The sequence below is a fragment of the Malaclemys terrapin genome, chromosome 3, assembly GCF_027887155.1.
Source record: "Malaclemys terrapin pileata isolate rMalTer1 chromosome 3, rMalTer1.hap1, whole genome shotgun sequence".
Lineage (NCBI taxonomy): Eukaryota > Metazoa > Chordata > Testudines > Emydidae > Malaclemys > Malaclemys terrapin.
The window spans coordinates 206,336,290-206,358,739 of NC_071507.1; the positions used below are offsets into that span (position 1 = coordinate 206,336,290).

Below are 22,450 nucleotides of genomic sequence, written 5' to 3' on the forward strand. Positions count from 1 at the left end.
GCAACTAAACACTGCAGACATTTCAAGGCACAACCATTATCCTCTTCCCACTGCAAAAAAGAGTACAGGGGGCAGGAGAGCACTTTGAAATCACATAGCAATGGAGTGGCTTAGTGGAGCGAACAGTAGACTCGGACTCAGAAAACCTGGGCTCTATTCTCAGCTCTGCCACTGGAGTGCGGGGTCACTTTGGCCAAGTCACTTCATCTCTCTATGCTTCAGTTTCCCTATCTGTAAGGGAGAATAATGATATTTCCCTTCTTGAGATCTACTGATGAAAAGTGCTATGTAAAAACTAGTTATCAAATACCCATTCACAGGAGCATCTGAACTATACACATACACCTCTACTCCGATATAACGCTGTCCTCGGGAGCCAAAAACTCTTACCGCGTTATAGGTGAAACCGCATTATATTGAAGTTGCTTTGATCCGCCGGAGTGCGCAGCCCCGCCCCCCTGGAGCGCTGCTTTACCGCGTTATGTCCAAATTCGTGTTCTATCGAGTCGCATTATATCGGGGTAGAGGTGTACATGCTAATTACAACTGCCTCAATGACCCCTAATGTCTACAACCAACTTTTTTTCTTTTTCTTCTAGAAACATTAGGAAATTAAATGGCAACAACTTTGTTAATGCAGATTTAAGGTGGCCTGGATATAGCTTGTGCCTTTCCAGAATCTCAATTTCAGCAAAACTGAAACCTGTGAAAACCAGGAAAAACAGAATTAAGGTACACACCCACGCAACCTAACAATGCCCTTTTTGAGTGGTGCCCATAACCGTGCATACTATCTCTGCTTTTGCCCGGTATTGAACAAGAGCTCCTTAAACTCTCACACTTAGCTTACTCCACAGTAAGAATAGTGCATCTACTACATTTTACAACTCCTTCAACCTTATTACGAACCCTTCACCTTTCTGCACACAGTACCATCAAACACTCTACTTTCACTTAGCCTTCCTTAAACTCATAACCCACGCTTATCTCCCACCTAACTGCTGACAATCCCCCGGGCAGGAAAACCCCTGTGCCTTGTCAGTGACACAGCCTATACAACACAGTGATGAAATGAGGCATACTGGATCTCCCAAGGCACACGTGCAGTTCTTTCATTTGATCTCACACACACACAGGGTCAGGGAGAGCTCATCCCTTGACTCCTAGGCTACAGCCCTCCCCGCAGATGATAATCACAGTTCTGCTTATTCCTCCACCATCCAATAAAGCTACATCTAACACAGTGAAGGCAGCTGGAGTGTATGCAAATAATTCCCAGTGGCTATTGCCAGCTCCAGGGAGGCAGAGGTAAGGTTAAATAGCTGTGTACCTTAACTCTGTATTTCCTGGTTTTCACAAATTTGAGTTTTGTTGAAATTGACATTCTGGAAGAACAAGAGCTACCACTGGGCAACCTTAATTCTGCATTAACTAAGTTTTTTGCCATTTAATAAAAGAAAATGGGCACAGTCTTTACTCAGGCAAAAAGGGGATTTGGCACAATTCTAGTACCAGATTAAATTCACTACTTCAGAAAGAAGGCTTATGCATCGTTTGATCAGAGTGTGAAACTTTTAGGGGGGTTGCGAGTCACCACTTACTCCCCTGCCACCAGCATGAGGGAATTTCTTATGGTAGCTGGATGTCAAGTCCCTGCTTGGGATGTCAGCCCTTCAGCCACTCAAGCACACTCCCCAAGGCTCTATCAGCCCCTACTTCGCCTTGCAGGTTAAAAATAGGCGCACCCCAACTCCCAAGCCACTCCAAAGCATTCCCTGTAGCATCCAGTCCCTGTCGCTGGACAGTCACAGTAATTACCAGGTTCACTACTCCCAAGGGAATAGGGTACACGCGCGCACACACCCACCCCTTGTTTGATTCAACTAAGTATCAGCTCCAATATAACAACACAGAACTGTAATCTATAGTAAAATCAAATGTAAGTTTATTAACTAAGGGAAACACTAAAAGATAGTGAGCACAGGTAATAAGAATAACAGGTAACATATATAACAAAAATATAACACACTTAACTTTAACATGCGTAGGAAAGATAGGAAGTATGGCAAGAGACCACCCTGGCTTAACCAGGAGATCGTCAATGATCTAAAAATCAAAAAAGAGACATAAAGGATAACAAGAAAACATTCTACAAATACATTAGAAGCAAGAGGAAGACCAAGGATGGGGTAGGACCATTACTCAATGAAGGGGGAAAAACAATAACAGAAAATGTGGAAATGGCAGAGGTGCTTTATGACTTCTTTGTTTCGGTTTTCACCAAGAAGGTTGGCAGTGATTGGATGTCTAACATAGGAATATCAGTGAAAATAAGATACGATCAGAAGAGGCTAAAATAGGGAAAGAACAAGTTAAATATTACTTCGATAAAGTAGATGTCTTCAAGTCACCAGGCCCTGATGAAATGCATCCTAGAATACTCAAGGAGCTCACTGAGGAGATATCTGAGCCATTAGCCATCATCTTTGAAAAGTCATGGAAGACGGGAGCGATTCCAGAAGACTGGAAAAGGACAAATGTAGTGCTCATCTATAAAAAGGGAAATAGGGACAACCCAGGGAATTACAGACCAGTCAGCTTACTTTCTGTACTCAAAGATAATGGAGTAAATAATTAAGCAACCAATTTGCAAATACCTAGAAGATAATGTGATAAGTAGCAGTCAGCATGGATTTGTCAAGAACAAATCATGTCAAACCAACCTGATAGCTTTCTTTGACAGGGTAACACAACTTGTGGATGGGGGGGAAGTGGTATATGTGGTATATCTTGACTTCAGTAAAGGTTTTGATACTGTCTCACATGACCTTCTCATAAATAAACTAGGGAAATGCAACCTAGATGGAGCTACTACAGGGTGGGTGCAAAACTGGTTGGAAAACCGTTCCCAGAGAGTAGTTATCAGTGGTTCACAGTCATGCTGGAAGGACATAACGAGTGGGGTCCCGCAGGGATCAGTTTTGGGTCCGGTTCTATTCAATATCTTCATCAGTGATTTAGATAAAGGCATAGAGAGTACACTTATGAAGTTTGTGGATGATACCAAGCTGGGAGGGGTTGCAAGTGCTTTGGAGGATAGGATTAAAATTCAAAATGATCTGGACAAACTGGAGAAATGGTCTGAAGTAAATAGGATGAAATTCAAATCAGTTGCACACATACCAAATGGGAAATGACTGCCTAGGAAGGAGTACTGCAGAACGGGATCTGGGGGTCATAGTGGACCAGATGCTAAATATGAGTGAACGGTGTAACACTGTTGCAAAAAAAGTGAACATCTTTCTAGGATGTATTAGCAGGAGTGTTATAAGCAAGACACAAGAAGTAATTCTTCCGCTCTGCTCTGTGCTGATTAGGCCTCAACTGGAGTATTGTGTCCAGTTCTGGGCATCACATTTCAAGAAAGATGTGGACAAATCTGAGTGAATTCAGAGAAGAGAAACAAAAATGATTAAAGGTCTAGAAAACATGACCTATGAGGGAAGATTGAAAAAACTGGGTTTGTTTAGCCTGGAGAAGAGAAGACTGATAGGGGACATAACAGTTTTCAAGTATGTAAAAGGTTGTTACAAGGAGAAGGGAAAAAAATTGTTTTTCTTAACCTCTGAGGATAGGACAAGAAGCAGTGGGCTTAAATTGCAGCAAGGGAGGTTTAGGTTGGACATTAGGAAAATGTTCCTAACTGTCAGGGTGGTTAAGCACTGGAATAAATTGCCTAGGGAGGTTGTGGAATCTCCATCATTGGTTAGACAAACACCTGTCAGCAATGGTCTAGATCAGGGGTCGGCAACCTTTGGCACCCGGCCCGTAAGGGTAAAACCACTGGTGGGCCGGGTCGGTTTGTTTATCTGGAGCATCCCACTGGCTGCGGTTCGCTGTTCCCGGCCAGTGGGAGTTGCGGGAAGCAGTGGCTAGCAGGTCCCTCGGCCCACGCCGCTTCCCACAGCTCCCATTGGTCGGGAACTGCAAACTGCAGCCAGTGGGAGCTGTGGGGCTCTGTGCCTGTGAACACTCCAGATAAACAAACCGGCCTGGCCCGCCAGCATTTTACCCTGATGAGCCGGGTGCCAAAGGTTGCTGACCCCTGGTCTAGATAATACTTAGTCCTGCCAGGAGTGCAGGGGACTGGACTAGATGACCTCTCAAGGTCCCTTTCAGTCCTATGATTCTATGCTAATCTCAGCTAAACCAGTTTCTCATGTAAGCCCTTTCTAGCAGCATTTCAACCAAGGTTGGTTGAGACCTGTTTTCATAGGTATAACCACACTGCCTGGTTACCTGAGCAAGCGCAGGATAAAACAGGCATCCTTTTGCCTTTCTCTTATATCCCAAAGTTTGTTGTTTTTGTCCCCAGAGTGAGGTTGACGCCCTGTGTTTTCTTTCCTGGAATGCTAGCTCCAAGATGTCACCTCATACTTCTGTTTGTTTCATGTCTTCCCCGTCGACCTGTTTTTCCTGTTAGCTTTCACATGTAAATGGGGCCTCTTTTGGTTTGGCTTTGCAATGCCTGATTTATATATGAACACATACATACAATTTCTCAAATATTACCCACACATAAGTCATGCAATGATTATGAGAATCAATATGATGTAAACTTCCTTAGATACCTCATTTGACCCTTTTGGAGTAAATACTATGAAAGTACTGTGCCTTTTCTCCACTGGTGGTGTCTGGGCCTGGCTAACTGGGTTCTTGTCCCCCTCTTAAAGGCAGGACCCAGGGAAGCCTTATCTACCAAGGAGTGAGGTTTCCTGGTGCTGAAGAATCTGTATCAACTGTAGACTTGGATTCTCAGTCACCTGGCGTACCTGGCCAACAGAGGACTTGGCTTTCCTTTATAATAGGGAAATCACTACTAGCTAGAGATATTGATTCTTCTTCGGGTGCTGTCCCTGTGGGTGCTCCACTTCACTTCAGTTGATGGTGTGTCCCGGCACTGTTGATTGGATATTTTCGATAACCGTACCTGGTTGGGCTGCACGTGCGTAGCAACTGTCTCGTGGTCATTGGAGTCTCGGTCAGCACACTCATGGCCCGAACTCCTCAGTTCCTTCTCAACCGTCCTCAGCTGAAGACATAGCTCAGAACAGTGTGATATCTCCTCTTCCTATAGTTAAATAGATAGAAATACTTGTTAGATGTATTCTCCTCCAGTTTAGTATAGTTAATTAGATAGTTGTTAGTAGTTTTAAAAAAAAATATTTTAGTTTTGTCTCCTGCAGGTACATGAACTTTCAATATTCATGCCAGGCTCTCCTGGTTTTAAGAGACGCGGCTCCTGCCGCGAGGTGATACCAAGGTCTGACAGACATTCTCTGTGCATGAGTTGCCTTTGTGAAGCACACATACCATCTAAGTGCACTCACTGCAACAATTTGAAGGCAAGAACCCATCATCACTGGGATTTCCTCCTTAAGATGATCTTTATGGAGAAGTCACTCCAGCCAGGATCTGACAAAGATGACCAAAAGTCCTCCACCAAGTGGTCACCCACATGGTCTGAACCAGCAAAGAGCACGGCTCCATCCTCTCTTGAAAAGAGGAAGAGAGCCTCAAATTCTGCACAGAGGGAGTTGCACAAAAAGAAGTGGTCCCCTGCAAATCTTTGCCATCGGTTCCAACAGCCCCGAGAGTCCGATTCTCCCGGCACCTCTGGCATTAGCTGTGCCACGGAGCCAAAAGCCAAGGAGTTGAGACATAGATCCAGCCATGTCTCCTCCATGGCACCGGTAACCGAGACAACACCAATCATGCAGCCACCTCTGGCACTGATGAGGTCGATGCGCAAGTCAAACGGACATCTGTCTATCATATTACCACATTTGGCACCACTATCTCCGGCACCACAGCAATTCCTAACCCAGAAAGACATTACTGTGGCATCAGTTCCACAGTCTCCTCTCCTTGGTTAACTGTTCCAACAGTCAGACTCGCCATTACAAATTTATGCCTTATTTGTCTCGCTTCAACTTCTGGCCATTGGATCATGTTATTGTGACAATGTGAACTGCTGAATAGCTGTCTCTCTTCATTTCTCCTTTCTGGGATTCCTTTTACACTGCTTTACTGATGAACAGCCACTCCTGGCCAGTTAACATACAGCCTCCAACATGCAACTTGCTCCCAGCTACACAGTATTGAATGCTACTAGCTAGCCACTTATAAATTACACTGCAGAAGAACGGCAGCAGATTCTCTAGACCCAGACTTCCCCCAAGAAATGTGCATCTTGTACTGCCCAGCACACTACTGGACAAAACAAGCTCGTATAAAGCCTGTCATTTCATTAGTGGAAAATGATATGCACCATCTTTGTTATCCAAAATGGAATCTCCCAGACATTTTAATCCAAACAGACTGATTAAGTAAAACAATAAAACAAGTTTATTAACTACAGAAAGATAAATTTTAAGTGACTACAAGTAATGAGGCATAAAGTCAGAATTGGTTACCAAGGAAATAAAAAGATAAAACTCAGGTAAATGCCTCACTCAATGGTTTTCAAACTGGGGTACATGTACCCCTGGGGGGTACGCAAGCTCTCATCAGGGGGTATGCGAGAAAAATCCTGTAATGGCGGACAACGCATCATGTTAGCCCTCCTAGACCTTTTTTTTGGTGTTTTCATGGGTATATTAAGACCCTATCTCAGATGGGGGTATGTGGTAGATTACATTATTTGGAAAGGGGTATAGAGCCTAAAAAGTGTGAGGAGAGTGAGGTCAAATGTTTTTCCTCCCCTCTTTGTAATTCAATTTACTGTGCTAGAAACACCTTTGATGAGTCATGGTGACAAATAGTCTCTTGTGAACGTGAGGTTTGAACCATCTTTGTGATGAAATGTAAATTTCTTGTTCTTCTTCGGGTGATTGCTCGTATCGATTCCAATTAGATGTGCACGCGCCTCATGCCTAGCAGCACTTGTTGGGTTAGCTGTGGAGCCCCCTGGAGTGGCGCCTTCATGGTGCTCAATATATGACCCTGCCGATCTGCTGCCTCCTCAGTTCCTTCTTACCACCAGTGATGGTCGTTGGAACTGTGGCGTCTTGCTCAGCAAGTTCTACCACGTTTCCCTAGCTTCGTTTGTTCTCTATAAGTATTAGTTTTTAGTTGTTAGTTAGTATTAGTAATTAGCAGCTGGGCGGAGGGGGTTACCTTCTGTCCCGATCACGTTTCCTTGGGAGGGCTTACATGCCCAAGTCCCAGGGGTTCAAGCCCTGCAAGTCCTGCAGCAAGCCCATGGCAACGGGCGATCCCTGCGACACTTGTCTGAAGTGTCTGGGAGAGGCTCACCAAGCCAATCAGTGCAGGATTTGTAAAGGGTTTTGCCCCAGAACCAAAAAGGAGCGAGACTTTCACTTCAAGCAGCTCCTTATGGAGGCAGCACTTAGACCTCAGCCTCCACCGGTGCGGCAAGTTCATCGGTGCGTAGCGCCCCGGCGACAGTGGTGGAAGCGGCACCGCGGAAGGACACTGGCAGAGACCTGCGGCACCGCTGCTCCCCGGTGCCGAAACCAGCAGGATCGACCCGGCACCGCTCCCACTCCCCGGTGCAGAAGCAGCACTGGAAGCAAGGGAGGAGCAGCTCTCCGTCCCAGAGGTCCACCCCTCTGGAGCCAGCCAGTGGGGCGCGTCCGCACGAGGAGCACCCAGCGCCAAAGTCTGCGGAGACAGCACAGTTGACTTCGGCCCCGCAAGGGGGACCGTGGAGTCCAGTGCCATTGGACTTCCCAGACCAGGTCATCGAGGATGTGGAACTGCCATCCACCCTGGACAACTGTACCGCATCGAGTGGCACCATCTTGAGGCAAACTGGTGATGGTCCGGCCCTCAGCACCGCTGATAGAATCCTGGCACCACTCGGAATCCCGGTGCTGCTTGCAATTGCAGCACCGGTCAGACTCGTGGCACTGCTCCAGGTTGTGCCAGTGCTTCTGGTCGCGATGCTGATCCGTGCGTCGATCCCCATCGTGCAGCAGGTCCCGCTCCCAGCACCGGCCCTGGCGCTGCTCAGTGACTCCGCACAGCTCCAGATCATGGCACCACTCTCTAGCCTTGTTGCACAGCTCTCCAACGTGTCGACACCAGAGTGGCGCTGCTAGCAGGATCAGCTCTGCTTGGCACTGCCCTGGCCTTTGTGGTCCCGATCCCGGTCTTTGGACTCAGAGACAGGATCTAGATACTCAGAGTGGGGCCAGCACCGGTCAGGCTGTGGACACTCTGAGGTGGGGGCCAGGCCGTGGCCTGTGCAGTGGCAGGGACCAGTGCAGTGGCCATTTTGGACCCTTTGAGCATACCACCAGGTGCAGGGCGCCCAGTCTAAAGGCCCCGCCCCCCAACCAGGAACCAACTCCAACTCTGGTTCCTGAGCAGGACTCTGGTCTACCTGGTCCAGCCAGCAAGACAGGACGGGAGGTTTCTGCCGAGCAGGAGGGACAGGAGGACCCTGTTCCCTCATTAGCCTCCTCGTCGTCCTCCCCAGACGAGGCTGTTGCGGGCACCTCTGTCTCCGGACTGCCCCACATAGACAGCTACGCCCACCAGGACATTCTTCGTAGGGTGGCGTGCAACATAGGTCTGCAGGCCGAGTAGTCGGAGGACCTGACGATCAACATTTTGGCCCCAGAAGGTCCTTCGAGGCTATCTCTGTCCCTCATCAAGACCTCTGTTTTCTCCAAGTGCCATTCAGCATTGTTGGTATGATGGTTCTTTGTGACTGTAATAGTTGTACACACACACTCACATATTATGTATTGTAAGTGATCAAACCAGAGGTAATAGATGTGAACTCCTTATCATGCTGGCAGACCAGGTGCCAGCTCATGCAAGGCCCCTAGGCCTCAAATGCACACTGACCAATACATAACTAGAAACAAGTCTGACTCACCTGTGTGTTAGTATTGTTAAAATAGGTATTAGATTTATAAGAGTATGTTTAGTGTTTATATTTTACGAAATGCTTATAAGTTGCTGCATGCATTAACCTCACTTTTAATATCTGTGTCCTATGTTATAAGGTAATATTTGAGTCTTTGCTCTAGAACTGAAGTGGGTTTTTTACCCACGGAAGCTTATGCCCAAATAAATCTGTCTTTAAGGTGCCACTGGACTCCTCGTTGTTTTTCCTCTGAAATAGTAAACCACTAGTCAGAAGAGAAGCATTACCACATCTGAAATAATAGTTTTGCCACAGGAAGTGTTACCTCCTGCCCAACAAAAGAAGGCCCATAGTCACCAGACAAATCATTGTGGAACACCAAAGGACAAAAGATTCCAAAACACAAAAGGCTCGCCCCACACCCATGAAGAGGAGACATCCATTTGGACTCATCCAATCAGCTTGATCTTTGTGGGAAGTGAATAAAAATCCCTAACAAGGAAAAAACTGTATGTTCATGATGCTTGGACTCTGAGGGTCAAGGATTACTAAGCATAAGCAAAAGATCCCCAGTGCTTGTCCTGGGTTAGCCCTGAAGGACATAAGCAAGCTCTATATTGTAGAAGCTTCTATTACTCTTTGAAACTTAAGACTGTAATTCATTTGTGTTTGTATGTTTATGTGCTTTAATATTGTAAATAACTTATTTCTTTTTCTTAGTTAATAAATCTTTTTTAATAGGATTGGCTACAAGTGTCTGGTGAGATCTAAGGTGCAATTGACCTGGGATAAGTGACTGGTTCTTTGGGACTGGGAATAACCTGAATATTACGGTGATATTATCACAAAGGCAGGCTTACCTGAATGGCAAGATACACTAGAGTACCCAAGAGGACTGTCTGGGACTCCATGTTAAGGCTGTTACAGTGCTTGAGGAGTTCACACTTTATACTTGCTTGGTGAAATCTAAATATAGAACTCACAACCAATTTGGGGTTTGTGCCCTGCTTCGTCACAGTCTGCCTGAGGTTGGCACTCACGCTCTTGAACCACTCCAGACAGCTTGACACTCTTATACACCAGAAGGTCTGTTTCAGTATATTTAAGAATTTTTCTTGGCCTCACTGAGAAGTTAGTTTCTTTAAGGCATTGATGTATCTCTGCCTCTCATATTGTATGAAAAAAGAGGTTCATTGTGCATTATCAGTAATAGTCTAATAGGGACTTTTACACTTTTCGAGGGAGATTAGGGGTCTCCAGGCACACCTTCTCTCCTAAGAAGAATGTGACTGTTCCTGCTGTGATGATTGAGAATGAGTTCTCTTGGGATTCCCTCCCGGCAGCAGCAGGCAGCCTGGCTGTTGAAGAGAAGTTCTTCAACTGCAGGGTAAGGTGATTAGGCATAGGGCATCCTATAGCAACTGAAAGGAGCAAGATCAAGCACTCCTAAAGTCGTGCATTATTGGTGATCGGTACAGGTAATTGTGACTACCCTCTAGCTCCCTGAGACTGATTGAAAGGCCACAATCAAAGAACAGTTATCAATGGTTTACTGTTAACCTGACAGGATATATCTAGTGGGGTCCTGCAGGGTTCTGTCCCGGGCCAGGTACTATTCAATATTTTCATTAATGAGTTAGATAATGGACTGGAGAATATGCTTGTGAAATTTGTGGAAGACACCAAACTGAGGCGGGATGCATGCACTTTGAAGGACAGGATTAGAACTCAAAACAATCTTGACAAATTGGAGAATTGGTCTGAAATCAACAAGATGAAATTCAATAAAGAGACATGCAAAGTACTATACTTAGGAAGGAAAAATCAAATGCACAACTACAAAATGTAGAATAATTGACGAGGTAGTAATACTATTGAAAAGGATTTGGGGGTTATAATGGTTCATGAATTGAATAGGAGTCAACAATGTGATGCAGTTGTGAAAAAGGCTAATGTTCTTGGGGGCATTAACAGGAGTGTCTTATGTAAGACAGGCGAGGTAATTGTCCCACTCTCCTCGGCACTGGCGACATCTTAGCTGGAATACTGTGTCCATTTCTGTGTGCCACTCTTTAAGAAAGATGTGGACAAATTGGAGTGAGTCCAGAGGTGACCAACAGAAATGATAAAAGATTTAGAATGCTTACCTGTGAGGAAAGGCTAAAAAAATGAGTATATTGTCTTGAGAAGAGAAAACTGAGTTAAGGACCTGATAAGTCTTCAGGCATGTTAAGAGGTGTTGCAAAAAGGATGGTGATCAATTGTCCTCATATCCAGTGAAGGTAGTTACAAGAAGTAATGGGCTTAATCTGCAGCAAGGGAGGTTAGATATTAAGGAAAAACTTTCTAACTATAAGAGTTGTTAAGTACTGGAAAAGGCTTCCAAGGGAGGTTGTGGAACCCCGTCATTGGAAGTTTATAAGAACAGGTGGACAAACACCTGTCGGGGATGATGTAGGCATACTTCATCCTGCCTTAGCATAGGGGGCTGGAATAGATGGCCTCTCAATGTCTCTTCCAGCCCTTTATGTCTATGATTTTGTACTCATCAGGAAGAGATGGCAAACACATACATCTTCCTCTCCCAACTCCAGAAAGATATTGGTGAATTGGACATAGCATGCTTCTCCAAAAGAGTGCTTCAGTCATTGGGTGGTTGCTGCTCGGGAGAATTGTGGACAATTTTCCTCCTCCTAGAAAACAAGGCTTTGGCCTTTTTTGCTCCATTGCTATAAGCAGAGCTGCCACCATCTTCTTTAATCCCTGTCATGGTGGCCCTTTGTTGTACCACCAATGTATAGGGAGGCAAGAAGAGTGGTTTTTATCCCACAGATCACATGCCAGAGCAAGGGATTTAGCTTCCCGAAAAGTAGAGGGTGTGGCTGGCCTTGCACAGTCTTGTTTCCTCCTCTGAAAGTGGAAGAAGACTATTTAAGAAGTTATCTAGTTAAATACTTTTTCCTTGTAGCCATAGTTTCCTTAGCTTTTCTTCCTGACAAATCTCATTGATATGCATTTTTATCAATTTTATATCTTTCCTTCTTTCCTTGCCAATTTGTCTGAGATCATGAAAAGCATGGGTCTAGGTCCGGAGAGACTGTTGTCTGTATGAAAATTAATTTCACTCACTTTCTTTCCTAAATCTCTTAATTTAAAATCAGTTTCCTTGCCCACTTTTTCAAATTTTAGTACAATTCTGTACCTGTTTCTGTTCTCATTTCTTCTTTTTCCCTTGTTTGCCATATGACTAATGCCTAAATACTCCTTTTGAGTCCTCCTTTCCTTGTCTTTGTATTTTTTTCAGTATTGTACCATGTGCTTGGAACTTCCTCCCTTAGTTCACTAAACAATCTTCCCTCTTTGCATTTGAATCCCCCTTTTAAAGCACTTCTTTGCAAACCCTTTCAGCTGTCACTCACAAAGTACTGACTACATACTCACCCCCTTCGAATTTACCTATGTATTATGTATTTATTGATTATTTATTAATGTAGTATGTACTATCTTGTTTGTGATGTACTGTCTAATTAAGATTGAAAAGTCCTTAGGGAGGGAGAGTGAATGTATCTGTCCTTTACAATATGTAATACACTGTTGGTATTCAGTAAATTAATACTAAAGAAACCATAGGATGGAGGTAATTACCGAGAATTAAGTTCTCTTTTGAAAGTGAGCCATGTTTTTGTTTGTTTTACAGAAAAAGATAACGCTAAATATGTTTTTAGACACATTGATGGTTGATCCACCCCCTCAGTGCCTTGTGTGGCTACCTCTCATGCACAGACTTGCACATGTAGAAAATGGTAAGTTAAATATTTATTATGTCTGAAATTTCTGTTCAGAAAAGTGTATATACGGTGATCTTTTCCAGACATCGGATCTTAGTGTTTGCTTTCTCTGATTGTTCCCACTGTATGGTGTTAGTCCCAGAGCATTCAGGGACTAATTCTCAGAGAAGCTAAACACCCCCAGACCCCACTGACTTCAGTGTGAATTGTAGTTGCGCATCACTTCTGAAAACAAGACCTTATAACTACACAGAAAATTAAGCAATAATCTAGAACAATCCTATTATTTTAAACTTTTCTTTTTAATTTGAATATTAACATAATTAACAACACAGGATTTAAAATAAAAAATATAACCTTCAGAAAAAACAATTTCAGCAAATGAACAAGCTCCGTCGACAACTTTTAAAGGATTTTCACTTGCATTGCACTTTAACAAGTATTATCAATTGATGATGTGGAAGATTTTTGGGTGCCAGTTCAGGTGTCCTTGCTGAATGTCTCATGAGTGCACCAATCACTTTCTGCCTCCCACCATAAACAACATGAGGGCTGAGCTCTCTCTGTCCACGTCCAGTGCTTTCCTTAGCTACAAGTTCCCAGTAACGCCTACACAAGAAGGTATTTCTCTGAGAAGTGATTAGGGTTTGAAAAACTGGAGAAGGCTAAAAGGACAACAGATATACTTCTTGTGATAAGGCATTGCGTGCAACCTGGTCTTTGACTGGCATGCTAGATATGTCAACACATTCTGTGCGGCATAACATCCTCCAGTCTCAGAAATCACAATTTTCACTTTTGAGACAGTCATCATCTGTGGACCCAGTGGCTCACCAAGGACTTAACCCAACCCCCCCCTTTTTTTGGCCAGAATCTTGGGTAATCAATTTCTCCCTCATCTTTTCTTGTCACTTCCTAGATATGATCAAATCTTCCCAATTTTTCCTCAACATATTAAAAACTCTACCACCTTTCCTGTCTCAGCAGCTAGACTGCTTGTCCCCACCCCGATAGCCTTTTGCCTTGATTACTAAATTGTCTTCCACTTAAGTCTTTCTGAAACCCATATCTGCCATACTCCAGTCTGTCCAAAATCCTGCAGCTAAAATTATCTTCCATGCCTGTCAAATGGACCACATCATGCCCTTCTCTGAGTGTTTCCAGTGGATGTGCCTTGTTCACTATATCAAATTCAAACTTCTTGTGTGTCATTCAAGACCCTGCAGACTCTGCCCTTGCCTATGTCTCAATCTTCTCTTATTTCTCATTGCCCCATCCACTCTGCTTTACCAAGAGTGACAGCCTCAATACCCTATTTGTTTGCTTCTCCCTCTCCCAACTTTGTGTCTTTCTCTATTCATCAAACCACGGACTTCTCCACAATATGTGTGTGTATGTAATAAATACATGCGCACCCACATTTAATGGAATAAGTGACCTTGAGATATGTCATTCACCTGTTGTATCAGCACCTCAAGGTGCATGTAGCACCTAGAGGCCCCAACCAGGTCAGGGCCCAATTGTTCTAGACACTATACAGAAGCAAACCTTGCCCCAAAAAACTGATAATCTTTTACTAAGACAAGATGTAACAGATGGGTGAAATAAATGGGGGAGTAGTGAGTGATGACAGGGCAATAGTATTACAAGGATATTTTACACAGACTATAGATGTGTGCACACCCAATTCATTCAACTCATTCTAATTTAACCCAATAAACTTACCAAAGTCCAGTGGTGACAGGGAGAGGCAGAGGATGCTGCTGGCAGTCCTTATTTACAACTCTTCACACAGGTGGCCTTAGGGTGATGGTCATTCTCCATAGATCAGGATAGATGATGAGTTCTTATCCACTTTAGGTGATAGAGCTGGCCTTTTTTAGGCACAGCGCTCCTCTTCCCAATCTGGGGAAAGGGAACTGAAAATGAATCCTAGACACAGCCTGCCCTTTCTGTACCTGTCAGGCTACTACTCCCGGCTGGTCATTCAACTCTGGTCAAAATAAAACACAGATTCAGATTGACAATTTGGTTCATGGAATGTCAGAACTCTTCTGGACAATGAGCAAAGACTGGAACGTAGGACAGCCCTTGTTGCCAAAACACTGAAGATGTATAACATAGACATCACTGCCCTCCAAGACAGGTCAGAGGTAGGGTTCGCCATATGGTCCAACATTGCTCGCAAGCTTGACTTACTCCCCAAGAGAGTCAATGACTGACTTATAGTGCTCCACATAGAAACCAGTACGCCACCATTATCCGTGACTGTGCACTGACAATGACTCGTACACTGAGATCAAGGAGGTGTTTTATGAAGATCTTAGCAGGATCATCAGAGGGGTGCCACATCAGGACAAACTTATTGTCCTTGGAGAGTTTAGTGTTCCTGTTGGAGCTGACTCAGATACGTGGAAGAAGGTGTTAGGTCATCACAGCTTTGGAAGGTCAAACTCCAATGGCCAACTGCTTCTCCCCAAGTGTACCAAGTTCAATCTCACTATTACCAACACTGTCTTCCAACAGGCCAATAAATATAAGACAACATGGATGCATCCTAGGTCAAAACAGTGGCACATGCTGGACTATGTAATTGTACAGTCTAAAGACATTAAAGATGTGTACATCACCTGCTCTTTGAGAGATGCTGAATGCTGGTCAGACTACTGACTTGTGAGAAGCATCATGTTGCTACACTTCTCACCAAAGCATCCCAGAAGATGCCTCAAACCAGTGAAAAAGATCAGTGTGGCTGCCATGAAAGACCCTAGCAAACAATCCAAGTTGAAACAGATACTGGAGACTGCATTAGCCGAGGTCCCAGAGAACTCCACAGATATTGAGGCAACCTGGCAGAAGCTCAGAGATGTCGCATATAATGTGGCATCCAAGGTTCTTGGCTTTGTAAGGTGGAAACACCACAACTGGTTTGATGAGAATGATCCTGAGATAGACTGGCTACTGGAGACAATGCACATCATACTCCAGTCCTACATCTTGGACAAGAAATCAGAAATGAAGGAGACCAGGTACCATCAGGCCAGACATGCACTTCAAACCCGATTAAGGCTAATGAATCACTGATGGGAGCAAAAGGCTGCAGCTCTGCAGGAAGCGGTTAACAAACATGACGTGAAGGCCTTCTACGAACGTCTCCATGTTGTGTATAACCCAAAATCCAGTGGGGACAGCCCCTGTCCTCAGAGCAGATGGTAACTGGATGTTCACAGACAAAAGCAATTTTCTCTATCACTGGGCAGAGCGCTTTACTAGTCTCCTGAACTGTCAATCTACTATGTCTGATGAAGCCATTGACTCACTCCCACAGTGTGTTGTTCTGGAGGAACTGTCTGTGGACCCTTCTTTAGGCAAGGTTACTAAGGCCATCAAGCAACTATCCATGGGCAAGTTTCAAGACCCCATCAGCATTCCGCCTGAAGTGTACAAATGTGGAGGTGCCCATCTGGTCAGGAAACACATCAGCCTTTTCAAGACTATATGCCCCAGGAGTACAAGGATGCTTTTATAGTCCATCTATACTAAAAGGAAGAGAAGCATATCTAGCTGTGACAACTATCAGGGAATCTCACTGCTTTCTATAGTAGGGAAGCTCTTTGCATGGGTTGTTTTCAACAGGTTTGTCTCTCACCCAATGGACACATTGTGTCCAGAGTCAGTGTGTGGCTTTTGTGCTGGCTGTGGCATCATGGACATGATTTTTGCAGCCTGACAAATACAAGAGAAGGTTTGTGAACAGAACAAGGACCTATACATGGTGGTGGTTCACCTGATCAAAGCCTTCAACATGGTGAATCATAAGAGCCTACGGAAACGTCTTCATAAATTTGGTTGCCCAGAGAAGATGATTGTGGTCATCTGCTCATTTCACGATGACATGATGGCCAGGGTGATGGTCCGTGGTGACTCATCAGAAGCCTTCCCTGTCACCAGCAGCAGCACGAACAAAGATGCGTAATGGCTGCAGTCCTCTGTGCTGTGGTCTTTTCAGCCATGTTCTTGTTCGCATTCCGGGACTTTGACAGAGGTGTACACATCCAGATTGGATGGGGGTCTATTCGATCTAAAACTCAGGGCTTGCACCAAGGTAACTGAACACTCATAGACTCATAGACTCATAGACTTTAAGGTCAGAAGGGACCATTATGATCATCTAGTCTGACCCCCTGCATGCTGCAGGCCATAAAACCGTCCCTACCCCTTCCCTGGACTCTGCTGTTGAAGTCCCCAATCCTGTTTTAGGTGACTTCAATCGGCAGAGACCCTCCTGCTAGAGATCCCTGCCCCATGCTGCGGAGGAAGGCGAAAAACCTCCAGAGGCTCGGCCAATCTGCCCTGGAGGAAAATTCCTTCCCGACCCCAAAAATGGCGATCAGTCAGACCCCGAGCATATAGGCAAGAGTCACCAGCCTGACCCCTGTCAGCCATTATACAATTTACCTACCATTGTTTGGTTTTCCTTGACTACTATGTTTTACCATTAAACCATTCCCTCCATAAATTTATCTAACTTAATCTTAAAACCAGACAGGTCCGTCGCCCCCACCGTTTCCCTCGGAAGGCCGTTCCAATATTTCACCCCTCTGACGGTCAAAAACCTTCGTCTAATTTCAAGCCTGAACTTCCCCACGGCCAGTTTATATCCATTCGTTCTCGTATCCACATTAGTACTAAGCTGGAATAATTCTTCTCCCTCCCTTGTATTAATCCCTCTAATATATTTAAAGATAGCAATCATATCCCCCCTCAGCCTTCGCTTTGTCAGACTAAACAACCCAAGCTCCTCTAGTCTCTTTTCATACGACAGGTTTTCCATTCCTCTGATCATCCTAGTGGCCCTTCTCTGCACCCGTTCCAGTTTGAGTTCATCTTTTTTAAACATGGGAGACCAGAACTGCACACAGTACTCCAAGTGAGGTCTCACCAGCGCCTTGTACAACGGGAGCAGGACCTCCTTATCCCTACTAGATATACCTCGCCTAATGCTCTTAAGAGAGCTCCTGTTTGCTGATGACTGTGCCCTCATGGCACACATGCTTCAGGACATTCAACTTATCGTGGATGGTTCTGCCTATGCCTCAACATGCTTCAGTTTCATAACCAGACGGCACCATACCACCAGCATCATTGATCCCACGATCCCATCATCACGGATGACAACACACCCCTCAACTCGGTTAGGAAATTCTCTAACTGGGTAGCATACTTTCCAGCAATGCGATGTTGTATGACGAGATCAGTCAGTGCATGGCAAAGCCAGCCTGGCATTTAGCAGGTTCACTCACAGGCTCTGGAGGGAGCATGGAATCTGCCTCAGGACCAAGATAAAAATCTATGCACTGTTATACTCCCCTCACTCCCATATGGCTGCGAGACATGGATGCTGCACTAATGCTGCATCGAACAGCTGGAGAGCTTCCACCTTTGCTGCATAAGATCCATCTGCAACCTCAAGTGGCAGAACAGGATCCCCGCCACTGAAGTCCTTGAGAGGTGCCAAATCCCTGGCATCGAGAGTATGCGCCTAAGGGCTCAACTTCGCTGGGTCGGACACGTGATCTGCATGGAGGTTTTCCTGTGTACTGAAAAGGGTGCTCTACCTCCAGCTGAGCACAGGAATCTGCCCTAAGCGTCGACCCTTCTTCAGATACAAAGCATGCAAGGCCAATCTCAAAGCATGCAAGGTAGATATTAAAACCTGGGAACTCATTGCACTGGACAGACCCAGATGAAGAGTTCTGTGCCATGAGGCCAAGTCTACTTCTGAGGAGTGGTTTGTGAGGTCTTTGCAGGAGCAGAGAGCATAAGAAATTAGAACAGCCATACTAGGTCAGACCAAAGGTCTATCTAGCCCAGTATCCTGCCTTCCGACAGTGGCCAGTGCCAGGTCCCCCAAAGGGAATGAACAGGACAGGGGATAATCAAGTGATCCATCCCCTGTTGCCCATTCCCAGCTTCTGGCAAACAGAGGATAGGGACACCATACCTGCCCGTCCTGGCTAATAGCCATTGATGGACCTATCCTCCATGAACTTACCTAGTTCTAGAACATGTCTTAAGGCCAACACCTGAAGCCTCCCTCCCCTCCTCAAAAATGATTACATGTGCAAGACATACAACTGCATTTGTAAATCCAGAATTGCACTCACTTCCCATGTGAGAAGCCATAAAATCAAATAAATCCAGAATTTAAGTCAATTCTAGCTGAACATTCATTTGTCGACGCAATAGGAGAATCCATCTATGCAGGCGTATGTGCAGTTTGTAAGTATACCGTATTTTTTGTTTGTTTGTTAATTCATAATAAAAGTAGTGGTAGTCTCAGCTTGTCACCTGCCTAGTTGGTGTTAGCTGGTGGGGTTCAGTAGACCTTATGGATAGCTGAACGCTGGAATAGGCTTCCAAGGGAGGTTGTGAAATCTCCCTAATTGGAGGTTTTTAACAACAGGTTAGCCAACCTCCTGTCAGGAATGGCTAGGTGCCTCAGCACAGAGGGCTGGACTAGATGACTTCTCAAGCTTCCTTCCAGCTGAGTGATTCTATGTTAGATGTGAATCACAAGTTTGAGTGTGTGGTTTCCCAGAACTGCACAGAAGGGCTAAAGAGGAGAAGTCTGGTTGGTGTGTGGTGATTGAGAAACTGGGGCAAAGGAATGCTGGAAGGCTTGCATTCCTTGGATGGAATTGAGGTTGTGGTGCATTTTCTGGGGTAAGGTGGCTTTACTGTTGGTTAGGTGCGTGCTTCTTGGTGTAGTGGAAGAGAGGTACTTTTAGATGGCTTAACTTTTAGATGGCTTAACTGGCTTTTGAAGTTATTGGCTATGATATGTTGTGTTCAGAGACCTTAACTGATACAAAGTATAAGTGTATGTGTGTATGAATACGAATAGAACTTTATTCTTTTATTACTCTTTAAGCAATTTGTGCTTGGTATTTTATAGAAAAACAGTAAGGGCCTGGGGAGCATGCAGTCTAAAAGACAGACCCATAACACAAGATGCACTGGGACATCCAGAAGGAAGGTATTAGCTAATTGTGGAGCTTGGATTTTTTATTTTTTTTTTAATTGACATGCTGTAGTGTTTGTAGATCTCATGGAAGAAGTGAGATTTTAGGAGGGTTTAGGGCTGATTTGCTGAGTTAAGGTGAATATTTGAAGCTTTGGGTATTTCATTTAAGAAAACACAGATGGGAGAAAATGAAAGGGGCAGAGGGTAGCATAGATGATTGAGCAACGAGGATAAGAATTTCGGTTTGAGGTGTAGATCACAATGGAATTGTGCAGAGCTTTAAAGGCAAGAATAGGAAGTTTAAATTTGACAAATTGGAAATAGCAGAGCCATCAGCCATCTGGCATTTTGCTATGCCCTCAAGGCCTTTCTTCCATCTCTTTAGTGCTAAGTAGTACAGGTCTCAACAGACAATACCATGGCCCTGTATTACATAAAACAGGAATGGGTGTGGTCCCTACATTAGTTGAAGCAAGAAAACTCTTTGGCATTGGTGAATCAAACACAGGATATCAACCACATAGGGCTACATCATGAGGAGGAGATGAATGTGCAGGCAAATTTCCCTGAGCAGGACAGTGCAGGACCAACAATAAGGTATAAGGCCAATCTGAGGAATTACAGACTAGTCAGCGGAACTTCAGTGTCTGAAATGATAATGGAGTAAATCAAGTAATCAAATTGCAAATACCTAGAAGATAAGTAACAGTCAGCATGGATTTGTCAAGAACAAATCATGTCAAACCAGCAGGATAACAAACCTTGTGGATAGGGGGAAACGGTAGATGTGGTATATCTTGACTTTAGTAAGGCTTTTGACACTGTCTTGTGTGACCTTCTCATAAACCAACTAGGGAAATTTAGCCTAGAGGGAATTGCTATAAGATGGATGCATAACTTGGAAAACTGTTCCCAGAGAGTAGTTATCAGTGGGTCACAATCAAGCTGGAAGAGCATATCAAGTGGGGTTCTGCAGAAATCGGTCCTGTTCAATATCTTCATCAGTTATTTAGGTAATGGCATAGAGAGTACACTTTTAATGTTTACAGATGATACCAAGCTGGGAGGGGTTGAAAGTGCTTTGAAGGATAGGATTAAAATTTAAAATGATCTGAACAAACAGACGAAATGGTCTGAAGTAAATAGGATGAAATTCAATAAGGATAAATGCAAAGTTCTCCTCTTAGGAAGGAACAATCAGTTGCACACATACAAAATGGGAAATGACTGCCTAGAAAGGAGCACTGCAGAAAGGGATCAGGGGGTCATAGTGGATCAGAAGGTAAATATGAGTCAACAGTGTAACACTGTTGCAAAAAAATGCAAACATCATAGCAGGAGTGTTGTAAGCAAGACACGAGAAGTAATTCTTCCACTCTACTCAATGCTGATTAGGCCTGAGCTGGAATACTGTGTCCAGTTCTGGGCAACACATTTCAGGAATGATGTGGACAAATTGGAGAAAGTCCGAATCAGGAATGGTCTAGTTATTACTTAGTCCTGCCTTGAGTGCAGAGGATTGGATTAGAATACCTATTGAGGTCCATTCCAGTCCAGTCTGTTAGTCTATAAGGGTGCCACAGGACTCTTTACTGCTATTCCAGTCCTACACTTTTATGATTCTATGAACTTGAATGATTCTTGACACTGTCAGTAACCATCTCCATATTCAGGAGAGGAGTCATAAATGGAACTCTTCATCTCCAGAGAAAATGTGAAGTGATTAGGCAAACACTGCAAAGTCATTGTCAGATGATTTCTTCTGGGTTGCAGTGGAAGCCTCCAATCCCACTCCTTCCCAGTGTTATGGAAGATAGAGGCAGAACAATGATTCATATGGCCCTATTATGGCCAAGACAACACTGGAATACAGAGATCCTAAAGTTCTTCGAAGGATCTCCTTTCCCACTTCCACTGTCTCCAGATCGACCTCTTGCCTTAGAGGAACAGCCAAATTCTTCACATCAACCCAGGGATATCTCGCCTGTTGGCCTGGATAATAACCTATAGTGATGGTCACTGATCAGGCTTGCTCTGGACAAGGATGAAGTCCGCTATGAAGTGCTATCTCCAAAAATGGAAAAGATTCTCCATGTGGTCCAGTAGCAAGAATCTTACCCTGACACAAACAGGAATTCATGCTATATTAGACTGTTTAATGTTAAGTCGCAAGGACTCTCACTAACAGCATTAATATACACCTGGCTGCTATCTCACCCCACTGCCACCCTGTGCAGGACAAAATGGTATTTTGCCATCCAACAATAGCCAGATTCCTAAAAAGACTTACTAATGCTTTTCCCGGAGTAAGAAAACCACCTCCTTCCTGGGATCTAGATTTGGTGCAAACCAAGTTGAAGTGGACTCCGTTTGGATCTCTCAGGAACACTTCCCTAAAACACCATTCTTGTTGGCTATAATCACATCAGCAAGACGAGTCAGTGAGCTCCAAGTTCTAATGGCCATTCCTTCCTACACTGTAGTGCACAAAAATTAAGTGGTGCATAGACCTTATTCTAGCTTAATGCACCTTAGCCAGTATATTTCTCTCCTTTAGTTGTTTCCCAGTCATTGTTCTCACCCATGGGAAATACATCTCCACACTTTGGATGCCAAGAATACAAAGCCCATTTAAAAGATTAATAGGCTATTTGTAGCATATAGGGAAAGCTGCTAAAGGGAACCAGTCAACACAGAGATATCTAAGTGGGTTAAGGCTCGTGTAGAACTCTG

General features: G+C 44.4%; 1 protein-coding gene across 6 annotated transcripts in view; it reads left to right on the top strand.

The window, feature by feature from the left end:
* Window positions 1–22,450, top strand: part of DTNB (dystrobrevin beta) — a 350,654-nt gene that overhangs the window by 88,767 nt on the left and 239,437 nt on the right. For all 6 annotated transcript variants that reach the window (XM_054022674.1, XM_054022675.1, XM_054022676.1 and 3 more), the window contains one exon: window positions 12,600–12,705. In XM_054022674.1, the coding sequence (XP_053878649.1) occupies window positions 12,600–12,705 (106 nt within the window). The remainder of the gene's footprint in view (window positions 1–12,599; window positions 12,706–22,450) is intronic.